The following is a 26,339-nucleotide window of genomic DNA, read 5'->3' as shown; positions in this document are numbered from 1 at the left end:
GGGTGCTGATCTTAATCCAGGCACCAGCACAAGGAGGTTCGTCTTTGATAGGAAAATGATTATGGCATCCAAAGCTAAAATAGAATTGCAAAAGCATTCTTTTAGACATCTTCAAGTGCGAGAATTTTGATACCAGATTGTTAGTTCTTAGTTTTGTGTGATTCTTGACTGTTTTGTGAGAATTTTGATACCATATAGATATATTTTCTACCTTATCATTCCATGTAAATTGTAATTCAATTATTCATATGTGCAACGAAGGAAATATATTAGTGATACTATTTTTTTGTCTAATTAACACGTATGTTTTCTAGCGGCACACCATTTTATCAATGATGATGTTACGTCTACTCTATATTTAACTCAAAGCATGATGAGTTTTTAAATAATTGTTAACTACTTTTTAGAAACTAAAAGTTCTGGAGTTTCTAAATATTTACATCCCTAAAACTAATTTAGAGTTTTATTAAGACCATGTCATCATTAAATTAAAATTGAAAGAATCTTTTTCCGTTGGACAAAAAGTGAATGAATGAAGTGAGAACTATTATTATCAAGAGGATGAACAAGAAGTGAAAGAATCTTTTTCCGTTGGACAAAAAGTGAATGAATGAAGTGAGAACTATTATTATCAAGAGGATGAACAAGAAGTGAATGAATAAAGAGAGAACTATTATTATCAAGGTTCAAATGTCTTAATTTTTTGTGCCTCCATCACACTTTAATTTTTAAAAACTTTAATAATTCAAAATCTAAAACTTAAAAGTCAAAATAAAAATGTTGAATGTGATTTATGTAATTTTCTCCATGTGCTCATAAAAAAATATCACATTTCAATTTTGTTTTTATGTAAATCAATAAGTTAAAAAATCAACGTCTTTAAATTATGTACATTTTTTAACTCTTAAAGTTTAGATTTTGAGTTATTAAAGGTTTTAAAAATAAAATTATGATGGAGGCAAAAAAATAGAGACATTTGAACCCTCCTCTATTATCAATTTATCATTTCAAAACTAGACAAGGATCATTCCTTTAATATTTTACTTTATTTTTCTATCATTCCTTTACTATTTTGATGGCTGAAATAGCATCTACATCCATTAAATTAGACATATATTATAATATAAATAACTGAAGAGAAGGCTGTTAACGGGTAGGATCACGGGTCTCTAGTGGACCGCCCGTCACGGGGGCGCCCTACTAGAGCTATGGACCGCCCGTGAAGGGAGCGCTTCACTTTGGTTTTGGGCCGCCCGTGGTTAGGGCGCCTCACTAGGCCTGTGGCCCGCCTCTGTAACGGGAGCTCCACTGAAAAATTTGGGCCGCCCATGGGCCTGACGATCAGGGCATAAATAAAAAAAAAACCAGAAGCAAGGTTATTTTTAAAATTTTCTTTTTTGGAGGGGGTTTTAATAAAAATGGCCGATAATTTGAAAAGAAATACACTCATGCAATTGGTTTTGATTGCTTTTTAACATTCAGAAATTGAAATAAACAATTCTCATACATCTCAAAAATTAATTTCTAAAATGGATGAGTGAATATTAATCAATATATTGGTCAACGTGACGTCTAAAAGCCATTTCATTAATAAAATAAATAGTTGTTTACATCTAAAAAATTATCATATATCTCTGACACTACAAATAAAATTTCCATCTAAAGTATAAAATTGAAATGAAATTACCATTTCCCCAAAAGTTCAGACTGAAGAAAGAAAACAACTTGCAGGGTTTTTTTTCTCTTTTTTTAATAGTTGTTTTTATGGGCTGTTTAGCCTGTTTGGCCCAAGGCTGCAAATCGGAAGCCCATTTTTTCTGCTACGTCACCTTGAAAGTAAAAAGTCGTAGAAAATGTTAAATACAGAACCATTTAAATCTTCATATCGTCTTGTTCTTTAGTAGACGGCGCATCCAAAGCGAGATCTAGGGTTTATTGTTGACCTTGCAACAATTCCAAGGTGAGAGATTCTAGATGCACTCCTTGCTAGATCGTAGATTATCCTTCCAATTGCTTGATGTTTTTTTTTGAGATCTAGTTCTGTTTGTTCTGTTTTTGGTATTCATAGCGATCTGTGTTGGTATCGTCTATTTCTGTAATTTTTCCTTTCATTTGTGCACTATTTGAGAAATAGATGATGATATAACTAAAATTCGTTGGTCTTCTATGGAACAAGAATGGATCTTTAATTGTTCTCGCGATTAGTCCGTGCAGCTAGATTATTAGATCAATAGATCAATAGATAGCATTAACTACTACCGTTGAACTACTTTGAGATTTTTTTGCTTACGCTTCTTGCATTGCTTTTCTTTGGTTTGGCCTGTATAGTCTCCGTTGAGCGATACTTGCTCATAATTGTAGAACTCATGGTCAATTGGAGCATAACTAGTCCAAAATGGGGCTTTGTCTAGATTCAAGGAAGCTTTCAAATCCTACTTATACAAATTAACTATCAATTTTGATTGAATTTAAAAATTGCTAGAGTAATTTTGCGTTTTTTTTATTTTTATCATTTTTCAGATAAAGATGAGGCCAATATTTTGTGGGAACCTTGACTTTGATACGAGACAATCTGATGTGGAACGGCTTTTCAGGCGGTATGGTCGAATTGACAAGATCGACATGAAGTCAGGTACAATTAGTCCAACAAAAATAACGGAAAAGGGCAAAAATTCATTTTAAATGTAACTTGCCATGTGCTGCTATTTGCTTTCGCAACATGGAGGCATCACCACCTACAGGGCATGCTGGATTTCTATCGTCTCCCTGGCCGGCCGCTGCACAGAGTAGCATCGCAAAAATAAATCATTTTGCATGAAAGAAGATTTCTTTCATTTAAGGATTTAATTGGAAAACTTCAATGTATGAAAGATACCAAAACATTTGAAATACTATCTTAGCTATCTGGGATATTTGTTTAGTTTTATAGGCTTATATAAGAAATGTGAACTTCAGGTGAAGGTGTTTGAGAAATGTTGGTTACAAGGTTGTATGTAATTATTTCATATTATGTGCCTGAGGTCTCCTGTACTCAGCAATTTCTTTGCGCAGGATATAATATTGGATGATGGAACGGGTCCCACCCCACTCACTCATTTCAGTTCACTTGGGCACTAAACCAACCTTAGTGTCTCCTCTCTGTCATGCAATTTTGCCTATTTTTCTATCGTCCCTACTACCCGTCTACCACATCTTCTATGTGGGTTCCAGTCATGCACAACCAAGCAGGAACAATTTAATGGAGGTGGTGGCACAACCGTAATTTCTGATTGTCAAACAACCACCAAATGCAAATCCAAATGCAAATGCCTTTCTTTTCACATTTTCATCTTTGTTGTACCTCTACATTTATTTAAGGTCTGTTCCTGCTTACTAGCCCAAATTTTTAATAGTTTAAATGGAGGGCCTAACCTGTTAATCTTTTCCATTTGTCCTTTTTTCTTTTGTTGATTTACAAAAATGTTATATTTTTCGAATCTCAAAATTCGACACGATAAATCTTGTTAATTTTGCATAAAAATTTGTAGGTTTTGCTTTTGTTTACATGGAGGACGAAAGGGATGCTGATGATGCAATCCGAGCCCTTGATCGAACTGAATTTGGCAGAAAAGGCCGTAGGCTTCGCATCGAGTTGGCAAAGGTTCTATTACTGATTATTTTTTTCAAAAAGTAATAAATAATAAGAAATTATTTAGTTATTATAAAAAAGGCAAGCTTTTGCAGTTGTCAAGTCACATCAAAGCCATTATGATATTGCAGTGTAAATGCACCTAAATTCGAGTATCTTGAGTTGAGTTCCCTAGAATTTATTCAGACTTTATTTTTATGCTGTGATCGCATAAAAACATAGGACTTTGAAGCTGCACCAGTGTATTTAAATAACAAAAAGGAAACAAACAAACAAGAGAGCAATCATACAAATAAAAAAAGTAAAATTCAATTATACTAAAATAAGTAATTTGTCATTCTATCAGCATGAAGATCGAGGCGGAGGAGGGGTAAGCCGAGTGGGCCGTGGCTCGCGGCGGTCGCCGGGCAGCATGAAGCCGTCGAAGACTCTCTTTGTCATAAACTTTGACCCTGTCAGCACCCGCATGAGGGATCTGGAACGCCACTTTGAGCCTTACGGCAAGATCATCAACATCAGGATCCGTCGCAACTTTGCCTTCGTGCAGTATGATACCCTGGATGATGCAAGCAAGGCCTTTGAGGCTACTAATGGAAGGTAAAAACTAACAACGATGCCCTTTTTATTTTCTTTTAATAGATTTTTTTATGCTTAAATTCTACTTTTGCATACAATTATGAATATATCATAGCTTCCGTGAATTCCATGAGCGACAAGTGTTTTGGGGCTGTTGATTTAAATAATGGCTTTTGACGTTAGGTGGATTGTGCAATTTATCTTACATTATATAAGGTTTAACTCCATTATTTTCTGAAATGTAGCAAATTATTGGATCGGGTTCTGTCAGTTGAGTTTGCGCTGAGGGATGATGACGAAAGGGGTGGCCACCAGAGCCCCAGCAGAAGGGATAGAGATGGCGATGGGGGCCGTGATAACCGGTCACCTAACAGGGACAGATACCGTGCCCGGGAACGGTCCCCCAGTCCTTATGGGCGGGGCCGTGAAAGGGGCAGCCCTGATTATGGCCGTGGATCGAGCCCAAGAGAAAACAATGGCCGTGTCAAAAGTCCAGTGGGAGGTCGGTCCAGAAGTCCAGTGAATGGCCGGGCTGATAGCCCAGTTCCTGAGAGGGAGAGAGAGAGGTCTGGAGAGAGGGAAAGAGAGAGGTCAAGGGATAGGGGGAGAGATAGGTCAAGAGAGAGAGAAAGGGACAGGGAGAGAGGGAGATATAGAGAGAAGTCTGAGGAGAGGGTTAAGGAGAAGGATCTGGAGAGGGACAGGGGTAGAAAGAGAGAGAGGTCCGAGGATAGAGAGAAGGATCTAGAGAGGGATAGGGATAGGGGGAGAAAGAGAGAAGAGAGGTCTGAGGAGAGGGAAAGGGACAGAGAGAGGTCTGAGGAGAGGGGCAGAGAGAAGGACAGGGAGAGAGACAGAGACAGAGATAGGTCTGAGGAGAAGGATAGGTATGCAAGGTGCGTGCTGTCTATCTATTTTTATTATACATATATTATCAGAGGAGGGTTCAAATGCCTCCATTTTTTGTGCCTCCACCATACCTCAATTTTTAAAAACTTTTAAAACTCAAAATTTAAAAATTAAGAGTCAAAATAAAACCATTAGATGTGATCTATGTTATTTTCTTTATGTGCTCATAAAAAATTATCACATTTCACTTTTGTTTTTATGTGAATCAATAAGTTGAAAAATCAACGTCTAGAAATTATCCACATTAGCACGTTTTTTCCAAGCTCTAGATGACAACCAAAACAAAATTGAAATGTTATAATTTTTTACATGTGAATAGATAAAATGATATAGATCATATCCAACGGTTTTATTTTGACTTTTAAGTCTTAAATTTTGAGTTTTTAAAGTTTTTAAAAATAGAGGCATAGTGAAGGCACAAAAAATGGAGGCATTTGAACCCTCATATTAGCATATCAGATTTGGAACCATACTGGTACAGTAACATAATGTTTGCTCTCCATATGTACCCTGTAATTTATTTGTTGTTCAAATCTTTATATAGGGTAGTATTTTCAGGAAATTAAACCGATCTACTCCTGCTTATAACAAATTAGTAATATTACCCAGGTATTGTTTAGTATGAGCCAGTTGGTATCAAACGGCTTGTTTAATTTGAATCTTTTTCCCTCCATTTCTAAGTTAATTTATCTTCTTTGTAAAATAGCGGTTCTCCTGAAGATAGAGCATGACACTCATAACTGAAGTGATCCTCCATTATTCTCATGTAATATTTTTCTATTTTTCTATGGACATTAGTACTTATGTTTTCCATTGTGGAGATTAGAGTTGGTGTGAAGCTTGTACTTGTTGCCTATCGTCTAGAATTCCCTTGCAAACATAGCTATTGGAATTTTTTTTTTTTTCAAAAAAATTGTGCTTTTGTTAATGTTCTGTACTGCTATATGTTTAGGATTATTGATTTCCATAATCATTTGTAAGCTCTTTTCAGCACGTTGAATATGGGTTATTTTTCGGATTTTCTCTAGTTGCTGAAATATTCTCTTTAATTTGTGGAACTGTTGGTGTCAGTATGTTTGACGGAACTCAAATAATTGATTCTTCTGGGAGTGGTAACGAGACAGTACAAATTCTCGCTTGTTCTTAACACACGGGTACACAGTAAAGAGATGCACAAGCCCAACAATAATCTCGTGATAGTGGTAGAGGAGAAAAGCCTAAGAAAATCTCGCAAGTTTTTCCCGTTGGATATTTATTTAGATATTAATCATGTTAATGGAGGTTATTTTATGAATAATATATTTATTCTTGCACTCCAATCTCCCTCCTGTCCCTGCATCTAGTCCTCGCTGTGTCAACTTTTTTCTAATGAAATAGTGGAGGTCTTGTCTTTTATATCAATTTTTCTATAACAAAAATAGTTAATCTTATCAAAGTTGCTTTACTTTCATAAGGATATGAGGACATATGTTTATAAGTCATTTTTGCGCTTTCAATGTCCAAATGGTTAATCTGAAGTGCTCAACATGTTTTTCATATTAATGTGTTTGGAAATCAAATTTTATATTTTTTGGATTTTTTTTACTATTTTTTCAGAATTTTGCAAAACTGGGTTTTTCATATTTTTAATTATTATTTTTAATATTTTGTATGACTGTTTTGAAAAATTCTAAAAAAATAGTAAAAAAATATAAAATTTGGTTTTCAAACACATATTCATATGGAGAACATATTGAGCGTTTTAGATCAACTATTTGGACATCGAAAACACAAAAATGACTTATAAGCATATGTTCTCATATGCTTATGGAAGTAGAGTAGCTATCCTGCTCCTCAAGTATAAATATTTTAGTGTATATGTATCAATATTTACAAAATAAGATGTTAATACTTTGATGTATAACTTAATATGATCAAACACCTGAAGATTATACTTTGTATATATATATAGAGTTAGGCTGGGGTGCTATGGATAGCATAGTGGCCTCTATGCTACGGCTCAATATTCGAGTTTTCAAAATTCAAACGGTCGATCCGAACCGTTCATCTTATTCTCCATATTAATATCTGCTTGGAGACCAAATTTTACATTTTTCTGAATTTTTTTACTATTTATTAAGTATTTTACAAAATTGTTGATCCAACTGTGGCTGCACAAAACAGTAAAACCGTTGGATTAGCGATTTTCAAAGTGGCTTAATAAATAGTAAAAAAATTCAGAAAGTTATAAAATTTGGTCTCCAAGCAGATATTAATATGGAGAATAAGATGAACGGTTCGGATCGACCGTTTGGATTTTGAAAACTCGAATATTGAGCCGTAGCATAGAGGCCACTATGCTATCCATAGCACCCCAGCCTAACTCTATATATATAGAGAGAGAGAGATGGACTTGGGTGAGACGCGGAGTATACGCGTTTGGTGCTCCATGGTACAGTTTAGCCATTTTGAAAATTCAAACAATCGATCCGAACCGCTCAACACGATCTCCATATTGAAATGTGCTTGGAGACCAAATTTTACATTTTTTGAAATTTTTTTACTATTTATTAAGCCACTTTGAAAATCGCTGATCCGGTGGTTCATAAATTTTTATTGTTTTTACTGTTCACCCGGATTTTCAAAACAAGCGAAATTCTAGAAAGGCTGAAATTTGAAGCGTGATAGGATAGGAAACCAGAAAAGTAACTTACCGGGCTAACCAAATTGTTTTTGGATTGAGAGACCATCAATTATTTAAAATTAGCGGATAATTCAAAATTTTATAAAATTAATATATGTAAACAATAATCCGATTTTAACGCAAAAAGAGTCTCTTTAATTAGTGTAACTGTTTGTGTCATTAATTATGTGGAACCAAATCAAATCGACCAAATTATTGATTATTCTGGGATGAAAGAGAAGAGATGCACAAGCCCAACAATCATCTCGTGACTCTGGGTACCAAACTAACACCTTGCTTGATGGTGGCATAGTAACAAATAAATAGTTCGGATTCAGTTCGGCATAATTAAAAATTTGTGTTCGAGAATTATTCGGGAATGATTCGGTACCACAAGGAAGCAAATTTTTTTTTTCTTGTTGGATGTTTAGTTTTTTTTTTATATAAATTTGAGTTGGGCTATAGTGTTTCATAAATAGTCATGTTTTACTTTATGCACATATTTTTATTTTTAAAATTAAAATAATTAGTTTGAACTATTTAATATGATCTCTATATTAAAATGTACTTGGAAAACAAATTTTACATTAGTTATATATTTTTTACTATTTTTTTTCTTGATAGGTACAAAATCGTTGGTTTTTGAAGATTCTGGACAATCTAAAATAACAATTTTTGTACATATCTAAAAACATAGTAAAAAAAATAAAAAAATGCTAAATTTGTTCCTCAAAGATTTTTTTCATATGAAGATTTTGAGCTACTGACCGTTTACTTCAGGCAAGAGATAGTATGCGCAAAATGCACTATTATATAGCATTAGGGTCTCTATTAAAATGTCTTTCAAAGAAATAAGTGTATCAATAAATCATAGATCTTCTAAAAAAAAATGTAATCATAAGAAAATCCATTAAAACCTGAAATCCATGTTCAAATTTTAAAAAAAATATAACGATATTAGACAAAGAGGTTTTCAGTTGATTCTGATAAACCACAAAAAGACTCTTCTTTTTAAGAAAATTTTACCACCGTTGTGTGCCTCCATTTACGGCGTAAAAGCCACCGTAATAACAGCGTTTTTACTGCATTAATTTTGTCTCTTATGTTCTTCATATCAGCTCTGGATTCTCTTATTTTTGTTTCTGTCTGATCTTCTACTGCATCTTCTTTCTTTCTAAATATGTAAATGATCTTAATATCATGTTTATGTTTTGCAATAAACAATTTCAAGTCTTAATTATAACATTTACAATTAATTACATTTTCATGTAACGAGATCTTGAAAAGAATATTAATTTATTATAAAATTGTTAGAATATATTAATTAATATTATATTTAGATCTTTTACAAATGCTGAAAGCTCTCTTTAATATACAGTCCGGTTAGTATGACATCAGTGTCATATGACAACAACTTGAAAACTTATGGAATATTCTTAAAAGTTAAAATCACAAATTCAACCAGTTCAAACCATTTACTTTTTGAGTGCTGCATATACATGCAAATTTATATTTTTTTCCAAATTGTATTAGTATCAACTACCAAGTCAAGCGGTAAAAAAATATTAAAAAAATAATGAATTAAAATTAACTTAAAAACTCACACATTTGACCACTTCACTTGATACTAAATAAATTCGAAAATTATAAATTTTACATGTAAACTCACAACTAATGAAGTAGATTAGTTTAAACAGTTTGAATTCGTCGTTTAAAGTCAATCCAAAAATTTTTAAAGTTAATATTATAGACTGAAATGATACTAAAGTCATACTAATTAACCAGACTCCTTAAAACATATTTTTTGTTGGAGATGAACACACATGTATACTGCATGGTTCCTTGCAACAAGGTATCAAGTGCAAAAGTTCACCGCTATTTGGTATTTACTTGGAAGTTGGAAGCTTTGCGCATGTGAAATTTGCGCCCGTGATTAGTTTGACATAAATCGCCCCATTTCAGTTGCTTCCAACGACCAACTGTCGCATTTGCCTCTTTACCTCTTTACCTCCTGCCTAGACTCGTTCTATTTCTTAAACTATTTTAGCAGGGAGCCAATTAATACTTGCCTTTTATTAGAATCTTGGATCCCGCAATTTTTATTAATACCACTTAAAAAAAAACTACAAATGAAAGGGAATTTGAAAAATATGAGAACCTCCAATTCAATTTGCTGCTTTATTCTTAGAGGGGAAGGATGCAAATTGAATTGGAGCCCCCTAAAAACAAAAAAATGTACTATAATATACTAATATTTAGATTTTGGGGACTTCCAATTCAATCTGTAGCCCCTCAATAATGAGCCGCAGATTGAATTGAAGACCCTGGTATTCTTCAAATTCTTCAATTTCAATAGTGTTTTTGGTTTATTTTTTAGATGGTATTAATAAAAATTTCGGTCTTGGATCATATATATATATATAGAGAGAGAGTGACTAATATGCATTCGGTAGCATATGGGCCGATATGCATACGGTCCAAATTTAAAATTTCAAAATTCAAAAAGTTGATCTGAACCGTTCATCTTGTTCTCCATATTAATATGTGATTGGAGACCAAATTTTATATTTTTCTGAATTTTTTTACTATTTATTAAGCCACTTTGAAAATTGTTGATCCAACGGTGGCTTAACAAAACAATAAAATCAGCAGCCACCGTTGGATCAGCAATTTTCAAAGTGACTTAATAAATAGTAAAAAAATTCAGAAAAATATAAAATTTGGTCTCCAAGCACATATTAATATGGAGAACAAGATGAACGGTTCAGATCAACTTTTTGAATTTTGAAATTTCAAATTTGAACCGTATGCATATCGACCCATATGCTACCGAATACATATTAGTCTCTCTCTATATATATATATCTTATCAGTTATAATGTCGAAAAAAAATCATGAGATTTGGTGATGATGCCAATAAGAAATAATGGTTAGATGTTCATTCATAATTTAAAGGGTGGAACTAGAAAATTTAAATTGGAGTTAAAAAATAAAATGAATAACATGTAATAGGTTGAATTTGAATTTAATTTTTCACAATTAAAATAGAATTCTAATCATTAATTAGCTACCAGCATCACATTTAATATTTTATAAGAAGAGCTGAATTATATAAAATATTATCCAAAAATAAAATAAATTAGATTTCAATATACATTGACCCCATTTATTTTTAAATTTTCACAATTTTACTATATACTTTAGAAATACATATTAAAAATGCTATGATACTGTAAATTGATACCTATATATATATTTTGAAAATAATCCTTTTCTTTGAATATACATAATTAAAATTAAAAAATGTATACCATATAAACATATTAGACTACTTTTAACTTTTAAGCCATAAAGAACAATCTGTAAAACAAATAGAGGATAAATTATTGGACCTCTGCTAAAAATTTCAACGATTATTTACGTACATGATAAATCATAAACATGAACCAAGTTTATTTACAACTAATTCATTTCTTTCTCCCCTTCAGTATAAATTCTCACCTCTCCCTCAACTGTAACTGTGTAACACAGCAACGTTTCAGAGTCTAAAAATGGCTCCAAATCTCTTGCACTCCCTCCCATTGTGTGTTTTCCTGCTCTTGAACCACCATTGTGTCACAGCAACAATTAATTATGCGGATGCACTCGAGAAGTCAATCTTGTTTTTCGAAGCACAGCGATCCGGTCAGCTACCGAGTAATCAACGTGTCACTTGGCGAGGCAACTCTGGCCTCTCTGACGGGTCTCAATACCAAGTTCGTTAAACCTACTACTTAATTTATCATAAAATAAAATGCACCAGAATCAACATATATTGATAAGCCAAATGTGACCAACTTTTTTGTAGGTGGATTTGGTTGGCGGCTACTATGATGCCGGTGACAACGTTAAGTTCGGGCTACCGATGGCCTTCACCACGACAATGCTAGCATGGAGCGTAATTGAGTTTGGAAACATGATGTCTGGCCAACTTGACAACGCCAGAGCAGCTGTCCGGTGGGGCTCTGATTACCTCCTCAAGGCTGCCACCGCAACTCCCGATTCCCTATATGTTCAGGTGATTAAACCTGATTCAACTCAGGTTTATGGTACCAGTTGTGTTTATTGGGTCAAAAATGCGATTACTCAATACGTGGTCGAATAGACGGGCATCATTTCAAGTGCATTTTGATTTTTAAGATGTCTGTCCAAGCATAACTATTTTTCATTTCGATGATATAGTGCAAAAATTTAAATTTCAAATGACATATTTGGATTGTTGATCTCTACATCACAATTAGAGCTTGCTTAGTGTGTGTTGAAGAAATATATATAATAAAGAACACTGAATTTGATTGTAATAAAGCTTTAAATGAAAGCCCTTGTTGTTATTTCTCTTATTTGATTTTAATTTTGTAGGTGGCAGACCCAAACCAGGACCACAGGTGCTGGGAGCGGCCCGAGGACATGGATACACCACGAAACGTATACCGGGTCACTGCCCAGAATCCCGGATCTGATGTGGCAGCAGAGACTGCTGCCGCATTGGCTGCTGCATCTATTGTGTTCAAGAATTGTGATCCTGCTTACTCTGCCAAGTTGCTTCATGCTGCCACTAAGGTTTATAAAATAACAAGCAAGTTTCATTCATCATTCCCTTGTTTTGAAAGAAATACTAAACAGTCCTGGCATTTGAAAGAAATAATGATTCATACCATTTACTTTCTCTATGTAATTTTTTTTTTTTTTTTTTATTGCAGGTATTTGACTTTGCAGATAGGTACCGGGGATCATACAGTGATTCGCTGAGCTCTGTGGTGTGTCCCTTCTATTGCTCTTATTCTGGTTATCATGTAAGATCTTCAAATCTGTATAACTTTAGTTTCTCTTCCAAAAGATAATTGAAGAATATCAGTATTAATCCTCTGTTGTCAGAGGAAATTAAGCACTGAAGTAATTTTGCAATAAGAGTTATGTCAGAGACAAAGGTTAAAATTAAACAAAATATCTTCACTAAAGCTTTAAATGATCTATGAATATACAGGATGAACTTCTATGGGGGGCATCATGGTTGCACTGGGCATCAGAGGACGTGTCGTACATGTCATACATTCAATCGAACGGTCATATGCTTGGTGCCGAACAAGATGATTTTTCCTTTTGTTGGGATGATAAGCGTGTCGGCACCAAGGTTCTTCTATCCAAGGTAACACAATTTTTGACTTTTTTTTTCTCTCAGAAAAAAGGTCATCTGGTTAGGCCTGAGATTGATTGCATTCATTGGATTTCTCAAAATCCATCAGTGTTACAGGAATTATTTAGTTGAAATTAAGAAAAGAAAGAATATATTTAGGAAAATGGATTATTTTATCTTTATTTACAATTTATGTCAATTAAAGTATGGTCAATTGACAATTGCACCCCAAGGAAGCCTGAATCCTACTAAATTAGTCTCAAATTGCACCCAATTGTGTACTTAATTAGAGAGCAAACAAGCAAAGCAAAGCTTAAAATTGGTTGAATCTAAAGACCTAATTATTTAATTTGTTTTAGGGGTTTTTACAAAACAGGATAGATGCATTGCAGCTGTACAAAGTTCACTCAGATAATTATATCTGTTCTCTTGTACCTGGATCAAATGGATTCCAATCACAGTATACACCAGGTTATTTCTCTTTATTTCATTCTCTGTGACCAAACTGCCAAACAGCTTGTGCATTTGGAACTGACAGATTAAAATAAAAGAGAAATTTCCAGACTAACATATAATTCTTCGGAAAAGGGAACGACTATTTTTTTTTTCTTCGAAAAATAGATCGAACTGCACCAATGGTACAATTCGGTCCACCAGGTGCAGATTTCTGAGACTGTACCTTTGGTGCGGTTCCAGTGCTTTTCAGACCTTAAAACCCCATTCTGATCACAGATATGTCCATAAACTGATCCTGACCAGTAACCACAGATTTGCTCGAAAACTGTTGGAACTGTGCACTATTGGTGCGGTTGCATCTATTTTTCGAAGAAATTAAAATACAATCAAACCCTTTCCCAAAGATTTTGATGTTTTGATTTAAAACAAAAAACAAAAAATTGTTTGATAGAGCAAGATAGTTGGAAAATTTCTTTAAATGAAATTTAATTTTTTTATTATATAACAGGGGGACTTTTGTTCAAAGGAAGTGAGAGCAACTTACAGTATGTAACATCTACTAGTTTTCTACTTCTAACATATGCCAAGTATCTCACCACAAATGGAGGATCCATCTCCTGTGGTACCACCACTGTCTCTGCAACAGACCTCATTTCTTTAGCAAAGAAACAGGTACCAAACTAAACCTAGCAATTTCATCCAATACAACAAAAGTAAGCTTATTTTTGCAAATCAATCCTCAATTCATCCAAATTTATAACTACTTCTTTTACATGTTTTTTATTTGTTTGTTTGAGAAGGAATAACTTTAGTGCTTTTCAAATGCCAGGTGGATTACATATTGGGTCAGAACCCGGCAAGAACATCCTACATGGTAGGATTCGGTAACCGATACCCATTACATGTGCACCATCGTGGGTCGTCCTTACCGGCATTGCGGGACCACCCAAGTGGCATTTCTTGCGGTGATGGATTCCAATACCTCTATTCTGGATCACCAAACCCTAATTTACTTGTCGGGGCAGTTGTCGGTGGCCCTGACAACGGGGACGGGTTTTCAGATGACCGGAATAATTACCGACAGACCGAGCCGGCGACATATATCAATGCTCCTTTTGTTGGGTCCCTAGCTTTCTTTGCTGGAAACCCAAATATATAACATGAGAATTTCATTATCAACCCCCTAATGAAAAAATTTGTATCCTAAATTAGCTTTTAGATTGCATGCATGTGTAACGGATAGCGGACTTGTAGTCTTATTTCCCCTCTGATAAAATGTTGCGGTCGTTAAGAATAAAATAAATATATGATCGTGATCACGTGATGTACTCTCTGATAAAATCTTGCGTGACCGACGTGTTCGGATGGCGCAGTATTTTTGTTTTGGGTACATTCGGATCCGAGTCGGACTGTCGACGTGCGACAGGTTTGATAATACAAACAATTGGTGTATTTTGGGAACGGTTCAAATGAAAACCGAATTAAAATAATCATATCATAATTTTATTCAGTTTTTAAAAATTTAAGTAAACTAACTGAATTAAACTCATCACTCCAATTCCAATAACAATCGAATATAAAAAAATAAAGTAAATTTTAATTTATTTGATTAAATGAAATAAAAAATATTAAAACTTAATCATATAAATAAATATCAAGATATATCAGTGGAATCAAAATAAGAGAAATTAAATCAAATTAAATATAATAAATAAAGTAAATCAAAGTATTTTCAAATTTTAACTGAACCGAAACAATTAAATAAAAAAGGGAACCTTTTGATCCAAATATAATAACACCTCGGTTGAAAAGCAAATAAACCGGACCAATAGTCGGTTGCTGAACGACCTAACCTGTTAACCCATTACCCATATTACTAGCGGATTTCGATCCGACAACGCATATCCTCTCCTGCGGTCGGCATCCTCTCTCTCTCTCCGCGTACTCCATCACAAGTCACAACCCAAAAAGATCAGAGACGGCGGTTCGATCGGCCAGATGGATCTACTAAAGAGAGAGCTACAGAGGAAGCGACAAAACCTGACCGCCGATTTCGGAGGCAAGAAGCTCCTCCGCCGCTCCGAAATCGAGCAAAAGGAGATTCAGAAACTCCGCGAAGACGAGCACCGCTCCCTCGTTGCCAAATCATCCTCCTCCGCCTCCGCCTCCTCTAATTCGACTTCCACCACCTCGGCCTCCGCCTCCTCTAACTCGACCTCCACCACTGCCACTCCTTCCTCCTCCTCAAACCCTAACCCTAGCACCAGTCACCCTGAATCCCTTCCAATAGACGACCTCGTTCTCCCTCGCCACGAGGTCATTCGCCGTCTCCGCATGCTCAAGCAACCGATCACTCTTTTTGGAGAAGATGATGCAACTCGGCTGGAGCGTCTGAAGCTTACTCTTAAATCTGGGATTATAGAGATCGACAATGACATGATCGATGGGCAAGCAAATGATTTCTTGCGAGACATATACGAGCTGAGAAAGCGCCAGAAATCAGGGGCAGGAGGTAACTTTTTGAAGAAGGACAAGAATAGAGAAATGGATGGGACTGTAATTGGAGCGGATGAGGCGGATGATGGCCAAGGGCAGGGGGATAAGGATCTAGTACTGAGTGGTGATGAAGGGGAAAAAGACGACAAGGATGGGGCGAGGATGACAGCAAAATTTGAGGATTTGTGCGATGAAGATAAGATCCTTGTGTTTTTCAAGAGGCTGTTGAATGAGTGGCGGCAGGAGCTCAATGACATGACTGAGACTGAGAAGAGAAGCGCAAAAGGGAAATCTGTTTTTGCCACCTTTAAGCAGTGTGCTCGCTATCTGACTCCCCTCTTTAAGTTCTGCCGTAAAAAGGTAATACTTCTGTTTTTTTTTTCCCTACTGTATTACTAATTAGTAGTGTGTTCTTTAAGTTCAACCCAGTGAAAACTGATCTACCTGGGAGCGTCTTTGAAAGTTGAGTAATATATTTTGATTGTAGTTTTAAGTCCCTGAAACAATCACAGGTTGGAAAGAATTGACATAATCCAAATAACATATATGTTCTATTACAGTTTTCTTTTTCTAAGTACTGCCATTTCATGTTGAACAGACCCGCAAGTGAATTTGAACATAGAGATATAGAGATTGAAAATTTTAAAAATAGTTTCAGGAACTATATACAGGTGAAAATGAAGTAATAATTGACCCAAGTATCATGAACCAATGATGAGTGGCAGAAAAGGGTTAAGTGCAACTTTAGAAATTAGAAGTTACTATTCAAAGTAGATACAGTTCATATTCCCTAGGTCTGTTTAAATTCTTGTAATATGAACTTAGAATATCCCAGTTCTAATTGGAATTGGATACTGCACTAATTAAGATCGTCTTGAAAGACACATGCCAGATACGTCAACAACAACCAAGCCTTTAGTCCCAAACAAGTTGGGGTAGGCTAGAAATGAAACCCAATCATAATGAAGAGATTTTGCCTCTCACAGTGAGGGCTTATTAATTTGTCGCACATCTACTGATAACTGTTATTGTACGTATCTATTTTATTGTTGACTGAGTAATGATGATCGAGTATAAAATTTTGAGCATAGTTTTTCTTCCATGATGATAACTACAGATCCTTCCGGATGACATTCGTATAGCACTGATGGTGGTGGTAAATTGCTGCATGAAACGGGACTACCTGGCAGCCATGGACCAGTACATCAAGCTAGCCATTGGCAATGCACCTTGGCCAATTGGGGTTACTATGGTTGGTATTCACGAGCGTTCGGCACGGGAGAAGATCTACACGAACAGTGTGGCTCACATCATGAATGATGAGACAACACGTAAGTACCTGCAGTCTGTTAAGCGCCTCATGACCCTCTGTCAGCGCCGGTACCCTGCCAACCCCTCCAAGTCGGTCGAGTTCAACAGTTTGGCCAACGGCAGCGATCTCCATTCTCTCTTGTCGCAAAGCACAGACGAGAGGCTTCGTCTGATGCCTGCCGAAAAGGACTGATTGATCGATCTGCTTCCTGTTTAGTTCAATGATCTACAGTGATTATAAGTTAAAAATCAATATATGCTGTTTGCTGGTTAGCTGTATTTTTAGGCGTAAGAATACCAGTTTCTGTCTTCTTTTGTCTGTGTGTTTTACGTTGTTTTAGATGGATTTAACATTATGCTTCCATAAGCCTGGGTATTTAAGAGACATGTTTTCACATCGTCAACAAAATCAAGGGAAGGTTAGATACTGGACAAAGTAAATGGCAGGACGAGGCGGCATTTCAAATTTTGAATAAGGTTTCAATACTAGATTAATATATTATATTATAGTGTTAATTCTCATGGGAAATTTCGCTGTGAAAGTTACTCTAAAATGAGTTGCATTATCGTTCAATTTTTTCTGAAGCATATCCTCTATAGATTATACATAATTGGTACTGCTATATTAGTGTAAAATAATATACTCAACTTGGTAATCTTAATAATATAGGAAACTATCAACGATCACTTAGTTTATTTTCATTACACTCTACTTTTGTTATATAGCATAGTTTATTTAACTTCTCTTAAGTGATAAGAAATTTAGATGAACTTCTCTCCCGTTAGCAGAATCAAGAGTATCTTCCATTAGCAATTTTTGGTTCTAATGATCTGTAAGCACTTTTTGGATCATTAATTTCTATTCCAGTGATAACATCAACTTCCACAAACGGAATGTGTTACGTACAATAATTTCATTAATAAAATTGGAAGTACAAGAATCCAAATATATATATCACTTACCAAATATCCTGGCTATATGCCATGAATACAATAATTTCATTAATAAAATTGGAAGTACAAGAATCCAAATATATATATCACTTACCAAATATCCTGGCTATATGCCATGAATAAGTTTCGAATTTTAACTGGATAAATTCACATCAGTGCAAACCCTAGCATCTTCATAAACTTTACCCGGTCTACAATAGTACCCTTCATCTGGAGCACAATGAATATCCTCTGAACAAATACAAAGGCCTTCAAGAGCACAACCTGCCTTCTTCACAATCACACTTCCATTCAGTCCGAGGATTTGGTCCGACCACTCACTCGAGAACAACCCGTCTAGGTCATACCTCTCTTTTACCTCGAGAAAATCCTGACTTTTGTTGTACCTTTGTATAATCCCATCAAATGCCAAGTTGCGGTTCTTGCCCCAGTGCGGAAGCCCGCCGTACTTGAACAACGCCATCTGCTCAATCTCCTCCAAGAAATCCTCATATAATCTAGGTGTCATCGGATCACGGCTCCTGGCAAAATAATTTATTTTGATTTGTGAACAAATCAAGCAGGAGAAAGTAAGAAAAAAAAGCAAGAATATATATATCATGTGCTCCTTACTTAGTACTTACCTGTAATAAGTAATGTCAAAGTCGAGCACATCTGACTGTTTCCCAAGGTAGGCCGATGAGGCCTTGGCGTAACGCATCAACACCCCATCATAAAGCTCCAAGCCGCAAAGAGCACTCGGTTGGAGATCCCTCAATTTCTGTACATCCAATATAAACTCCTTGACTTTATCCAACGGGATGCTAACCGTTGTCTGATGGAAGAAGGATCCCTGTAGCCGAGGGTCCCATGGGCAAGCGCTTAGAAGGCCATCTTCCGATCCAAAGGCGCAACCTCCAGCGGCCTCTATTTTGTTCTGATAACCTATCACTGGGTAGCCAGTGAAGATGAGGCCATTGTTTGTCAGACCATATGCTAATAATGCAAGTGTTGATGTCGTTAGTTCCGAATATGTACACTTTCCATCAGCATTTTTTTCCGCCTCTAGGATGTCCTCTGCATTGGCATATGAAAAAATTATTTTCGGCTCGGCCAATAAACATAAAAAATATCGTAAATGTGAGTCCAAAATGCTACAAATTCTTTTATTCGTTAAACTTTTATGATTTTTTTTAAAATTTAGTGTTTTCATTAATTTAAAATTAGAAATTAATACTCTTCACTTTTACAAAATTTCACAATAATTGATTTCATTATATTTGAAAAGACTGAATTTTGTTGAAGGGCAATGCTTGTTGTTGTTTGAATTTATGAAGTCATGTATACATGACATTAATATCCATACCAGTAAAGCGGTTGACCTGTATAGCCAAGGTTGCAGTTGATCGAAATCCAATGAAATCATAGACACCGCTACCAGAGACGTTTACCGAGACACGGTCGTCTTTCCGGTATAGAACCTTTCTGTGGCCCGGATACCATGCCATGTCAGCAAACTCATGCTGGTAACCAAAGCTGATTGCCTGATCAGCTAAGTCTGAATCATTGAGTGTCACAAAGGTGAGCGACCGCTTGAACATTGGTTGCAATTGCAGAGTGACCTAAAAGGGTAATAAAAATGCAAAATGGTGCTAGATTAATTTAACATTTACCGTTTATACAGCTATATATAATGTTGAATAATTGTAAGAAAAAGTTTCTTAGTTTCCATGTACTTCTTAAAGTAGTCTTTTTACCTGAGAATATAACATGTTCTTATTCATGTAAGCAATTACTTAATTAATCAAATACTGAAAAACTTAGAGCTTCTCTATAACTTCACATAAAAGAATTACAGTAGACAAATTAAAGTTTGGCGAGAAAAGAAAGCAATTTTAAGTTTAGTATCCTTTAGATGTTGACAATAAAGCAGGAAAAGAAATATAACAAAAGAAGTTTCTTCAACATCATATGACTTTTCTTTCGACAAAAAAAGGATATGATCGGTACGGGACAACTATTTTTCTCCTCTATATATATGAATATATTTCAAAACCTGGATGTTATTTGCAAGCTATAGACAAGAACCATTACTAAAAATGAATTTTTTTTTTTAGGCTAGGTAATCATTCTCATTATTGAGAAATTACTTGAGAGTAGAGATTAGGGATGCAAACAGGTTAGATATTATCTGACCGTATCCGAATCCATATTCGAAAATTAGATACAGATATCTAAATATCTGTGCGGATATGGATACGAATATGGTTTTAAATTTTAATTATTCGTATATGAATAATAGATATATACTATATAGTTTAATATATACTATGAAAAAAATTATGTTATTCCCTATTATAAAAAGCGGATATCCGTATCTGTATCTGTTTAATATCCGACCCTTATCCATATATATTAGTCTAATATCCAATCCGAAAAATGTAAACGGATACGAATATGATTTTACCACTATCCGATCCATTTGCACCCCTAGTAGAGATAGCCCCAACAGTAAATTTTATCATTCTAAAGATGTAATATTAACTACAAAATTAAAATTACATTGAATTAGTAAGTCCATGCATATGTTTCTTCATTACACTGCCCAACAAATCATATTTACTGAGTCACTTGTTGAAAAGTACCTGAGAGATAACTCCGAGCACACCAAGTGACACCTTTGCGGCGTCGAGATCCGGGTCGCCCGTCTTTAGAACCCTAACACTCGCATAACTCTGATTGGAAGGTGCAGGTGTGACCAGCCTCATCTCAGTCACATACTCATGCACTGCACTCCCCTTCCCATTGAGCGAGCTTCCGTGGGCCCCAGTCGACAGTAACCCCCCAATCGTCAGTCCCCACCAGTACGGCACATATGGAATTACTAGGTTACCTTTTGCTGCCTCTTCGATCAGCGCTTTCATTGTCACTCCACTTTCAACGGTTATTTGCATTGTCGTGTTATCCATTTTCACGACATGGTCAAGATTACGTGTGCTAATGATCAGCCCGTTAGACCCGCCAGGGCAGGCCAGCTTAGGGATACTGTGCGAGAAACGTGTCACGACTTTCATCTTGGTCTTAGAGGCAGTAGCATTGGCGACAATTTCAACGAGTTGTTGTTCAGAAGTAGGGTACACGACTTTTGAAGCATGACACGTGGACCGGTCGGGGAATATTCCGTATGCATTTGTCACGGTGCAGTTACTCGTGCTGTTGGTGGTGCACTTGACAGGGCTAGGAGGAGGGCTTGGGGAGGATAGGGGGAAGAAGGAGATCAGTAGGATTCCTAGTATGATCAGGAGATGAATAGATTTTGTTTCCATCTCGTTTACTGATCGAATCAATCGACATGTTACGAGCTTCACCATATGTACTGTGAAATAAAGATTGTATCTTTTGTTGCACTTAAGGTTGTCATGCATGCATGGAGGCCCTTGTATCCTTTTCTCTTTTTTCCAACCTTTTCTTCTTAAGAATATCACTTTGCTTGGATTGATTACTCCACTTTATATACACAAGTGACAAGTCCCTTGGATGCATTTTTTTTCTTGTCTGCGTCGTGTCATGCAGGTTGTTTCTAGAGTACGACTTAGTTATCATAATATATAATAGCAAGTAGGTAAGATATGTCAATGTTACAATGTATATACCTAATAGACTACGTTACTTAAGTTATCGTGGCGATTTAATTAGTCACTTTAATTAGTTATCGGGAAAAGTGTTATTACTAATAAAGAGTTGGCTAGTATGACATCGTTCTCATATGATACTAATTTCAAAATTTATCTGATAGACTTTCAAATGACTAATTTAAACTGTTCAAACTGATTTATTTTATGAGTGATGCATTTACATGTGATTTTTTTTTTTGGGTTATTTTAGTATCAAGTCAAGCGATAAAAACTAAAAATGTTGAAAAATGAATGCATTAAAATTAACTTAATTAAAAAGTCAACATATTTGACCTCTTGACTTGATACTAAATAAATTCGAAAAATTAGTTATCGTGACAGTTTGATTAGTTGTTTGAAATCTATCCAATAAGTTTTGAAATTATGTCATACGACTCTGATGTCATACGTACTAACCAGCCTCACTAATAAAGTAATGAAAGCAAAGCTTAATTTCCTAATGCTATTAGTACAAGGATTGGTATGAGGTTGATATGATGACGTGTATATATCAAGAACAGAACAAATTCTAAATCGAGAGCAAGCAGTGTATATATCATGAATTTGCCAAATTAAGTGACTAAAATGATGGCCGATTCTGGACGAATTGGGGGTTTTGTCTAAAAGATTTTGATAAATTTTTATTGAAAACCCGACCTACACTGTCTGTCTGATGTGTATTGAGATTTGTATGAACAAATTTAATGTTTTATATATGTATTATCTACGAATGATATAATATAGATATAGACTAAATTTTGACAAATGTATTCATTTCTTGTACGTTAATTAATTTGGCTTCTAAAATATTACTTGTAATAATAAATGTAGGTTGGTAACATATGTCAATATAGATAGGTACTCAAGTTACTGCGAAAGGAGACATTTACACGATTGTATTATATATCCAACAACTACATTAAAATAATGGCGCATTCTCCCCGAAAATTTTTAATAATACAAAATTAATTAAATAAATATCTTATTTATAACGTCCTCTGAACGTTATAGACTATATATCATGATCAAAATTAATGATAAACTAATTACCGTACTTATTAATTAACTAAAAAAAATTTACTGGACGTGATAACTCCAGCCACTATGCATGAAAATTCAAATTGGAGGAAAACCAATGCATTTGTCCAGCCAATAGCAAAGAGTCAAAATCTTGTGGTTGAATAAATAAGCCTATCTGTAAGTTCAAAGTCTATCATCTTTATCCTACTTGTATTTCTTTCTATGAGAAGTTGAGAGTCACTTGTATATTTCTTTCTTTTTATTCAACCATTAAAAGTCTATCACTTGTACGTCAAAAGGAAAGCATGAAAATTCAAATTGGGCAATGCATTTGTTGGACGTGATCGTCCAGTAATTTTTTTTTTTTTTTTGCTTTTTAGTTAATTAATAAGTGCGGTAATTAGTTTATCGCTAATTTTGGCCGTGATAGTCTATAACGTTCAGAGAACGTTATACACTATCATGTTTTCCAGTATCTCGAAAAAATTCAGATTCATTCTCCATTATCGATATTTATTTAATTAATTTCCTATTAATGAAAATTTCGGGCATTCTTCTATGGAACCCAGAATCATATAATGTAACGTTCGTCACATCAACTTTTTAATTTTATATTTGAATTTTGCGGACAAAATTATTTTTAAGGGGGGAAGGATGTAACGTCCCGTCACGTCAACGTTTTAGTTATTAAAAAATCATTACGAGGGAACGTAAAGATTATTATAATATATATATGTAACGCTTCATCATGACTAGATACATTTTAGAATGTAAAGAAAGTTTAAGCACTTTGTAAAAAAAGAGTCCAAATGAAAGACCAATCTATATACACACACCTTGAGTTAGGATTGCACACATAGTTATCTATATAGAAAATATCGTAATAAATCTTGTAGAAAAATACAAACATTTCTAAAATAAATGTTTTCTTACCTGACCGCAACAATTAGGATATAAATACTAATCGAACCTATAATTAAAACCTAGATCTGAACTATCCTATTTTTGATAACCTTTTGAATTTAACTTCAGCTGGATTTTTCAGACAGATAGTTGTTAGTATTCTAATCGCAGCTCACTCATATTAATTCTGAATTAAATGAAATTTAATACCTGAAAAGTTAACTTCAGTATCTACAACTTTTGTTTAGAAACCTACCCCAAATTCCGAACGTAGAATTGTCCATAAAATTCTAAAATCAGTAAACAGTGCTGTTCGGAAATTGCAGACCTATGTCGACTAATTTAACAATTCCTACTCACTGGAAATTCCAATTAAGTTGAAATCAGTCTGGTTGAAACCGTAACAGAAAATCCTATGACTATTATGTAGTAAATTTTCCCAAATTCCGAACCTATAAGTCTAGGTAACTTTATCTTTAAGGATGAAAATTAAAACTGCAGAAAACATAATTTGTCATTAGCCCAAGTCGGTAAGATTGATTAATTATGGTCCATTAAAGCCCAATCCAGATTTTGAAGAAGTGTTCAACACGAGAGTTGTAGTGTTCGGCGATACGGAACCATAAGCGCTGGATTCATCCCGATCGGAGTTTCGACCGTCGAGAACCATCAGAAACAGTGACTGTTGCCCATACCTTCCTAAACTGCAAACTCTAAGTAATAAGTTTCGATCATAATTCTCATTTTGTTTTTAATGATAAAGTCTTGACTATTAAATTATATTCTACTAAATTTATATATGTTTGGATACTCACCATTTTCTTAGTTAGTAAATATTAAATATTAATTCTTGTCAAAACCGTTATCCATCTATGAATTATTTTAGATAATTTATTTCCTTCTTTTCAAATAAATTTTCACTTTTTGCTTTGTTTGTTGGATGTCAAAATTTAAAAACAAAACTATTATATATTCCTTAGATAAAAGAAAGTTGGATTCCTAAATAAACAAGTTTCGGTTATTTGATTTATTTATTTATAATTATTAAAGATATATAATAATAAATCAAAAAGGATCTGTGACATAAATTTTTAAATTGCTTTAGTTGTTTTCTTTCTTTTAATTGTCAAATTGTCTTACTTAATAGTATTATAATATCAAAGAATTAAACTAATTAAAGTTTAGAAGTTAAGACTTAAAATATATGAATATAATAAAAAATAGGGAACTTTAGAAAATAAGAATATGTGAACTCAAACCTTATTAATTAGAGGTATGTTTATTTCTTAGGTTCAATTCTTGAGAAAGTAAGAGATGTAGATAACGGTCAAGAATTTACTACGTAAACAGGTGCGGGTTTCCTAGACTTTATAAAACTATTTTACTTTCTTATTGTTCATTCAACTGTTTATTTTTATTGCATTAGTTGGATTTATGCATGTTGTCTTCGAACCATTCGACTTGAGTAGACATAAATAAATTGCATGAAATGATAGGATTCATATATTGACCAATGGACTTGCATGAATAGGATGTGTTGAGCATGGCATGAATTGTGTGATTGAATAAATGTGTTTTGAAAACAAACGAATATGGTAATTGAACAGGGGCCAATATGCTTGCATATTGGGATGTATACATTGGGTTTAGTTTCGACTGGACCCCTCGTTAACGTGACTGTAGGCAAAAGCGGTCCTGTCACGGATGTGATTGTAGGCTGACGCGGTCCCTTCACGGACGTGATCGTAGGCGCAAGCGGTCCTTTCACGGACGTGATTGCAGGCGGAAGCGGTCCTATCACGCCAAGACCTAGCGGCATATGAATTCACCGTCTAGTGAGGCAAACGAACAAGATTAACGGATTTTTCTTTAAATAAATGAAAGTAAATGAATGAAGTAACAATAGGATATACATTGCATTGGAAGAAGCATACGCATTTTATTTATGTATTTTCATATTTGTGAATATAAGTAAAAGTTTTATAAGCTCTGGGCTGGAACTAAATCCCGCACTGAGAGAAGGTTCGATCTCTCACCCGTTCCACTTTTACGTGGGTTCCAGGTATGAAGAGGAATGATTCGAGCAAGGACAAGAGTGAGACTAAGCGGGAAGGCTTGTGATTTATAAATTGCCACATGTTTATTTTTATTTCCATGATTCAATAATTGATATATTGAGCAGGCATGGCAGCGCTTGTGTTACTAGCCATGCCTGCCATTATTGTTTGTTGAACTCGTTTGTTTATGGAATAAATGTGGCTTTATATCATACTGTTATTGATAATGTATGTGATGTGCACACGCCTTACGTATAAATACGTGGCGGGTTGTCTCGGGGTGTGACATATAAGAACCAGCGGCTAGTTGTTGTTTCTCTATAGTTCAAACCAGTGTTGTGAAAAACGTTTGTTTAGGCTGATTAATCGGTCGATCGATTAGTCCTTGGCGGTAACCAAAGCGTCACGAATTTTCCCGATTAATTATCAGTCAGTTATTTCCAATTTTAGCCCATTATTTTCAATTAATCACTTGGCAGTACTCTGTCTGTCCGATAACCGCATACCGTTATTTACAACATTGGTTCAAACAGACTGTTTT

At 34.9% G+C, this 26,339-nt stretch overlaps 4 protein-coding genes and 1 long non-coding RNA gene across 9 annotated transcripts; 4 read left to right on the top strand and 1 right to left on the bottom strand.

Moving 5' to 3' along the window:
• The first annotated feature begins 43 nt into the window (after positions 1–43).
• LOC144572590 (uncharacterized) lies at positions 44–272 on the top strand. Its single transcript, XR_013517755.1, has 2 exons — positions 44–143; positions 181–272. It is a non-coding gene; the product is annotated as an uncharacterized LOC144572590 (long non-coding RNA).
• A 1,556-nt stretch (positions 273–1,828) lies between these two features.
• On the top strand, positions 1,829–6,162 carry LOC144572588 (serine/arginine-rich splicing factor RS31-like). Of its 5 annotated transcripts, none has more exons than XM_078322219.1 (7): positions 1,829–1,960; positions 2,521–2,632; positions 3,528–3,640; positions 3,975–4,225; positions 4,450–4,879; positions 4,934–5,100; positions 5,820–6,162. In XM_078322219.1, the coding sequence occupies exons 2-7, from the start codon at positions 2,527–2,529 to the stop codon at positions 5,842–5,844; spliced, it is 1,092 nt and encodes a 363-aa protein (XP_078178345.1). In that variant the 5' UTR covers positions 1,829–1,960; positions 2,521–2,526; the 3' UTR covers positions 5,845–6,162. The 5 variants fall into 5 exon arrangements, with proteins under 5 accessions (XP_078178345.1, XP_078178346.1, XP_078178344.1 ...); XM_078322220.1 differs by having other exon boundaries at positions 4,450–4,926; positions 5,014–5,100; XM_078322218.1 differs by having other exon boundaries at positions 4,450–5,091.
• Positions 6,163–11,294: 5,132 nt separating this feature from the next.
• Positions 11,295–14,680, top strand: LOC144572360 (endoglucanase 1-like). Its single transcript, XM_078321903.1, has 8 exons — positions 11,295–11,530; positions 11,623–11,832; positions 12,174–12,374; positions 12,515–12,607; positions 12,799–12,960; positions 13,308–13,419; positions 13,913–14,076; positions 14,234–14,680. Exons 1-8 carry the CDS (start codon positions 11,327–11,329, stop codon positions 14,561–14,563), a joined length of 1,476 nt encoding a protein of 491 aa, XP_078178029.1. The 5' UTR covers positions 11,295–11,326; the 3' UTR covers positions 14,564–14,680.
• Positions 14,681–15,319: 639 nt separating this feature from the next.
• LOC144572587 (splicing factor Prp18 family protein) lies at positions 15,320–17,599 on the top strand. The gene is made up of 2 exons (XM_078322216.1): positions 15,320–16,260; positions 17,018–17,599. Exons 1-2 carry the CDS (start codon positions 15,403–15,405, stop codon positions 17,402–17,404), a joined length of 1,245 nt encoding a protein of 414 aa, XP_078178342.1. The 5' UTR covers positions 15,320–15,402; the 3' UTR covers positions 17,405–17,599.
• Positions 17,600–18,200: 601 nt separating this feature from the next.
• On the bottom strand, positions 18,201–21,630 carry LOC144572675 (L-gulonolactone oxidase 2-like). Its single transcript, XM_078322338.1, has 4 exons — positions 20,790–21,630; positions 19,511–19,766; positions 18,789–19,221; positions 18,201–18,686 (listed from the first exon to the last, which is right to left on the bottom strand). The coding sequence occupies exons 1-4, from the start codon at positions 21,567–21,569 to the stop codon at positions 18,299–18,301; spliced, it is 1,857 nt and encodes a 618-aa protein (XP_078178464.1). The 5' UTR covers positions 21,570–21,630; the 3' UTR covers positions 18,201–18,298.
• Positions 21,631–26,339: the final 4,709 nt, after the last annotated feature.

Source organism: Carex rostrata, chromosome 20 (genome assembly GCF_964058835.1).
Source record: "Carex rostrata chromosome 20, lpCarRost1.2, whole genome shotgun sequence".
In the NCBI taxonomy this organism is placed as follows: domain Eukaryota; kingdom Viridiplantae; phylum Streptophyta; class Magnoliopsida; order Poales; family Cyperaceae; genus Carex; species Carex rostrata.
Note: the sequence above shows the minus strand (reverse complement) of the source record. Positions and strands in the feature narration are given on the sequence as shown.

Bases quoted from the DNA above. Each gene is read 5' to 3' on its own strand.
- LOC144572360 (XM_078321903.1), top strand. From the start codon at position 11,327: ATGGCTCCAAATCTCTTGCACTCCCTCCCATTGTGTGTTTTCCTGCTC. The intron at 11,531-11,622 runs GTTCGTTAAACC...ACTTTTTTGTAG, and splicing joins CTGACGGGTCTCAATACCAA to GTGGATTTGGTTGGCGGCTA. The intron at 12,608-12,798 runs GTAAGATCTTCA...ATGAATATACAG, and splicing joins GCTCTTATTCTGGTTATCAT to GATGAACTTCTATGGGGGGC.
- LOC144572587 (XM_078322216.1), top strand. From the start codon at position 15,403: ATGGATCTACTAAAGAGAGAGCTACAGAGGAAGCGACAAAACCTGACC. The intron at 16,261-17,017 runs GTAATACTTCTG...TGATAACTACAG, and splicing joins TTAAGTTCTGCCGTAAAAAG to ATCCTTCCGGATGACATTCG.
- LOC144572588 (XM_078322217.1), top strand. From the start codon at position 2,527: ATGAGGCCAATATTTTGTGGGAACCTTGACTTTGATACGAGACAATCT. The intron at 2,633-3,527 runs GTACAATTAGTC...AAAAATTTGTAG, and splicing joins CAAGATCGACATGAAGTCAG to GTTTTGCTTTTGTTTACATG. The intron at 5,101-5,819 runs GTGCGTGCTGTC...TTTGTAAAATAG, and splicing joins GAGAAGGATAGGTATGCAAG to CGGTTCTCCTGAAGATAGAG.
- LOC144572675 (XM_078322338.1), bottom strand. From the start codon at position 21,569: ATGCATGACAACCTTAAGTGCAACAAAAGATACAATCTTTATTTCACA. The intron at 19,222-19,510 runs GTATGGATATTA...ATGCCAATGCAG, and splicing joins ACAGGTCAACCGCTTTACTG to AGGACATCCTAGAGGCGGAA. The intron at 18,687-18,788 runs GTAAGTACTAAG...TTATTTTGCCAG, and splicing joins TTTGACATTACTTATTACAG to GAGCCGTGATCCGATGACAC.